Genomic DNA, 5719 nt, shown 5'->3' on the forward strand with positions numbered 1-5719 from the left:
TTGAGTGATTCCATAATTTCCCCCCCTGTTAGGGGTTGAATAGTAACCGTTACTGGCTGCACATTGTGTTTTCAGGATTTTTTTTACTGTGTCTTAAAGCCAGAAAGTTGCCATTTGAAATGACTTTAGTTTTGTGCCGTCTGTGATCTGCTTTTTATAAACAAAAGTAAACAACTGAATGAACATCCTCAGAGTCAGGGGAGGCCAGAATTTTTGCCAGGGGTTGTATCTGCTCTGAGTTTCTCCAACTTCTGATTCTCCATCTTGATGCCCACCCAAATCAAGATGTTGTTCTTGAATCTTCATATCTTCTGGCATGGTGTCATAACATCATTGACTCGTCCTGCTCATGGTTGTCCTCCTGCCTCTTCTTCTATTTCTTACTGTATCACATCTGATATTCCTTTTCTTTCTCATCTCCTAGAAACGTTTCCTTGGGATGGCTGCATTGTCAACAAGTGCATCTTGTCGCTTGTACACAACATTGAGGGCTGAAAATTGCTCTCCTAATCCATCTGTAGGATCGGTGGACATTGCTCTCCGGTGCAGACCAATGACATGGGAGATTGGCTTATTATGAAGGTCCATGTTCCATCCATTGTGGTCAGGCTGAATACATTTATGGATTCTTCTTCTTCTTCTGTAACCTGTGACTCTTCAGTTCATCTCCAGCGAGGATTGGGGCATTGGATCCCTCTCTGTCCTGGATGTCCACCCTGTAGGGTGATGGGTGCTTGAGGCCTGTGCACCGTCTATTGGTCATCACATCAGCAGGATATCTGAGTGAAATAAGATGGACATCCCCGTTAACTTTCCTCATACTCTCATCCTACCCCTCTTATAACCATAAATCCTCCAGCCGATGGCGGGAACACAGGAGTCGATTCTTTACAAACTGTATTTAGGATGGTTTGTTTCTCACTCAATAAAAGGACAGATCAATAAATAGTAAACTTTTGATGACCCTTGTCGCACGTCTTCACGCCTTTGTCCTGGGACCTTTCTTCAGTTTGGCCTGATGGCTTTATTAGCCCCAATAACAATTGTTTTTCTGTTTTGTCACATTTCTATTGGCACTGACTACATTAAAGCAATTCTAAGGACACAAGAAAGTCTACATTTGCAAGTCAGTATGCAAATCCAGTGCCTGGAAACAAAATTGTAATGGTTTCTGGTTTACTAGCGCTCAACCACTGACAATACAACAACCACCAGCACCTCCCGATGGAGCTGGGACTCCTCGCCCTGGGGGACTTCATATTTTTGGATTTATCTGTCGGATTGTTCTCCAATGTGCTGATCACATATATGAGCTGTAGAGGCTGGAGGAGCGGAGGACAGCAGAGTCCGGCAGACACAATCCTCCTCAGTCTGGGGCTGTGTAACCTCCTCATGCAGAGTCTTCTGATGTGCAGCATCATGATCTATCACTTCTGGATTCAGATCTTCCTATCAGATCATTTCTTTCAGTGGTTGTATGGAGTGTACACCCCGATAGCCGCATGTAGCTCCTGGATGACCTCTTGGCTCTGCATCTTCTACTGCATCAAAATTACAACCTTCCAGTTCCGGTTCTTTGTGTGGATGAAGTCCCGGTTTTCAGCTGCTCTTCCTTGGCTAATCATTAAGTCAATTATTTTGTCTTTTGTGGTCATTTCTCCATTATCTTCAAATTTAACCATAAGTCCAAGTTGTGGTAATAACACAGAATGGAGGAGTAATTCTTTCCTCCTAGTTGTGGAGACCAGCAAGTTTCTGCCCATCATTGTCCTGTGGTGCTGCCTGCCATGTCTTCTGATCTTCATGTCCTTAGGTTTGACCTTGGCTTCCCTGGTTCTTCATGTCCTTAGAATGAAGAAATCGTCCAGCTTCAGGGATTCACAGATCTCAGCTCATGTTAATAGCATAAAGACCATGGCTTCTCTCCTAGCGCTCTACGTTACCTTCTACTCATCCCAACTCATCCTACTGCTGAACGTCTTCACTTTCGCCTCCACAGGATTCTGGTTCTTCCTCCTCTTGCATTATTCTTTCTGCACCCTGCAAGGAATTATCCTGATACTGGGGAATCCAAAACTGTACAACACCTTGCTGAATGTTTACAATCGCATGAAAATAATAAGGAAATGATGGGAAATAAGGGCAAAAAGACACGTAAGTCACAAAATGATTCACAGATCTAAGGAGCTTCAATGATGGAACAACTAGAAAGCTGAACGACCGGGAAATTGTACAATTGTCGTCAGTGAGATAGAAGATGTCTTGTATTTGTACAGGTCTTCTCCTCATTTATCTCATCTTTTTCTTCTCATTCCTGTGATTCTTCTTTTTTTTTCTTTCATTGCTTTGAATGGTCTTCTCCATTTTCTTCTTCTTCTTCCTTACGTTTTTAGATTCAATTACTTGGCCTCCTCAGTCTTTAGCTTTTGTTGATTCTTCTGTTTCTCCACTTTCGGCCTCTGATTCTTCTCTTTCTTCTTGTTGTTCCTTACATTTTTAGACTGAATTACTTGGCCTCCTCAGTCTTTAGCTTCTTTTGATTATTCTTCTGTTTCTCCACATTTGGCCTCTCATTATTCTTCTCCTTCTTCTTGTTGTTTCTTACATTTTTAGATTGAATTATTTGGCCTCTCAGTCTTTAGCTTCTTTTGATTATTCTTCTGTTCCTCCACATTGGGCCTCTGATTCTTCTTCTACTTCTTGTTCCTCACGTTTTTAGATTCAATTACTTGGCCTCCTCAATCTTTAGATTCTTTTGATTCTTCTGTTCCTGCACATTGGGCCTCTGATTCTTCTTCTACTTCTTGTTCCTCACGTTTTTAGATTCAATTACTTGGCCTCCTCAGTCTTTAGATTCTTTTGATTCTTCTGTTCCTCCACATTCGACTCTGATTCTTCTCCTTCTTCTTGTTCCTTACGTTTTTAGATGGAATTACTTGGCCTCCTCAGTCTTTAGATTCTTTTGATTCTTCTGTTCCTCCACATTCGACTCTGATTCTTCTCCTTCTTCTTGTTCCTTACGTTTTTAGATTGAATTACTTGGCCTCCTCAGTCTTTAGATTCTTTTGATTCTTCTGTTCCTCCACATTCGACTCTGATTCTTCTCCTTCTTCTTGTTCCTTACGTTTTTAGATTGAATTACTTGACCTCCTCAGTCTTTAGATTCTTTTGATTCTTCTGTTCCTGCACATTGGGCCTCTGATTCTTCTTCTACTTCTTGTTCCTCACGTTTTTAGATTCAATTACTTGGCCTCCTCAGTCTTTAGATTCTTTTGATTCTTCTGTTCCTCCACATTCGACTCTGATTCTTCTCCTTCTTCCTGTTCCTTACGTTTTTAGATTGAATTACTTGGCCTCCTCAGTCTTTAGATTCTTTTGATTCTTCTGTTCCTCCACATTCGACTCTGATTCTTCTCCTTCTTCCTGTTCCTTACGTTTTTAGATTGAATTACTTGGCCTCCTCAGTCTTTAGATTCTTTTGATTCTTCTGTTCCTCCACATTCGACTCTGATTCTTCTCCTTCTTCTTGTTCCTTACGTTTTTAGATGGAATTACTTGGCCTCCTCAGTCTTTAGATTCTTTTGATTCTTCTGTTCCTCCACATTCGACTCTGATTCTTCTCCTTCTTCTTGTTCCTTACGTTTTTAGATTGAATTACTTGGCCTCCTCAGTCTTTAGATTCTTTTGATTCTTCTGTTCCTCCACATTCGACTCTGATTCTTCTCCTTCTTCTTGTTCCTTACGTTTTTAGATTGAATTACTTGACCTCCTCAGTCTTTAGATTCTTTTGATTCTTCTGTTCCTGCACATTGGGCCTCTGATTCTTCTTCTACTTCTTGTTCCTCACGTTTTTAGATTCAATTACTTGGCCTCCTCAGTCTTTAGATTCTTTTGATTCTTCTGTTCCTCCACATTCGACTCTGATTCTTCTCCTTCTTCCTGTTCCTTACGTTTTTAGATTCAATTACTTGGCCTCCTCAGTCTTTAGATTCTTTTGATTCTTCTGTTCCTCCACATTCGACTCTGATTCTTCTCCTTCTTCTTGTTCCTTACGTTTTTAGATTGAATTTCTTGGCCTCCTCAGTCTTTAGATTCTTTTGATTCTTCTGTTCCTCCACATTCGGCCTCTGATTCTTCTCCTTTCTCCACTTTCTTATTTTTTTCCATCTTCTTTATTATGACATGTGTGGTTCATCTTCATAGTGAATTGTTTTGTTTATTCCTTGTAATCTTGTTCCTATCTAGTACAGCCCAAGCCGACAATGTAATGGGGGGATAGAGCCTAAATATCCTTCACCTTCTTTTTTAACCCTGTCCATTCAACAGAAAAGAACTTTTTTTCTTGTTACACTAATTCCGGTGTTGCCGACACTGCAATAGCCGAGCTACTTTGCATTAGTCAAATTCCAGACATTATATAGTAAGAGACTGTAACGATGAGCAAGAAGCGGCAGATCTCCACCTCAATATGTGGGTCCTGATCAGGGCTGTATTTTGCCTTCATGCTGCCCTAGGCACTTTAAGTGGTCGCGCCCCTTAGTGACAACGTAAAACTGAGTTTTCGCACACGACATTCTGTTTAAGGCAGATCTACTCTGTAGCACACTTTAAAAAGTATCAATAAGAAACGAACCCCCCCCCCCCAATGGGAATCACCACAGGCACATCAAAACATAGCATGAGTATAAAATATTCCCACCACACCGTCCCCACTTATATACTGTGACTGTGACACTGCCCCTAATAAACACCACACTGCCCTCCCTTATAAACTACTGTATATTCACCACACCTTCCTCGATTATGAAATATGATCTGTACATTGTGAGGAGGGAGCAGCATGATGTGAGGACAATGTCCCATGCATGCTGCCCCCTCCTCACAATGTCCCATGCATGCTGCCCCCTCCTCACAATGTCCCATGCATGCTGCCCCCTCCTCACAATGTCCCATGCATGCTGCTCCCTCGTCACAATGTCCCATGCATGCTGCTCCCTCCTCACAATGTCCCATGCTTGCTGCCCCCTCCTCACAATGTCCCATGCATGCTGCCCCCTCCTCACAATGTCCCATGAATGCTGCCCCCTCCTCACAATGTCCCATGAATGCTGCCCCCTCCTCACAATGTCCCATGCATGCTGCCCCCTCCTCACAATGTCCCATGCATGCTGCTCCCTCCTCACAATGTCCCTTGCATGCTGCCCCCTCCTCACAATGTCCCTTGCATGCTGCCCCCTCCTCACAATGTCCCATGCATGCTGCCCCCTCCTCACAATGTCCCATGCATGCTGCCCCCTCCTCACAATGTCCCATGCATGCTGCCCCCTCCTCACAATGTCCCATGCATGCTTCTCTCTCCTCACAATGTCCCATGCATGCTGCCCCCTCTTCACAATGTCCCATGCATGCTGCTCCCTCCTCACAATGTCCCATGCATGCTGCCCCTCCTCACAATGTCCCATGCATGCTGCTCCCTCCTCACAATGTCTCATGCATGCTGCCCCCTCCTCACAATGTCTCATGTATGCTGCTCCCGCCTCACAATGTCCCATGCATGCTGCTCCCTCCTCACAATGTCCCATGCATGCTGCTCCCTCCGCACAATGTCTCATGCTTGATGCTCCCTCCTCACAATGTCCCATGCATGCTGCTCCTTCCTCACAATGTCCCATGCATGCTGCTCCCTCCTCACAATGTCTCATGCATGCTGCCCCCTCCT

The 5719-nt window shown here is 43.6% G+C and overlaps 1 protein-coding gene across 1 annotated transcript; it reads left to right on the forward strand.

Annotated features, from left to right (window-relative positions):
• The first annotated feature begins 1224 nt into the window (after window positions 1-1224).
• LOC142246851 (taste receptor type 2 member 41-like) lies at window positions 1225-2130 on the forward strand. The gene has a single exon (XM_075319902.1). It carries the CDS (start codon window positions 1225-1227, stop codon window positions 2128-2130), a length of 906 nt encoding a protein of 301 aa, XP_075176017.1.
• The last annotated feature ends 3589 nt before the right edge of the window (window positions 2131-5719 follow it).

Source organism: Anomaloglossus baeobatrachus, chromosome 7, assembly GCF_048569485.1.
Source record: "Anomaloglossus baeobatrachus isolate aAnoBae1 chromosome 7, aAnoBae1.hap1, whole genome shotgun sequence".
NCBI lineage: Eukaryota > Metazoa > Chordata > Amphibia > Anura > Aromobatidae > Anomaloglossus > Anomaloglossus baeobatrachus.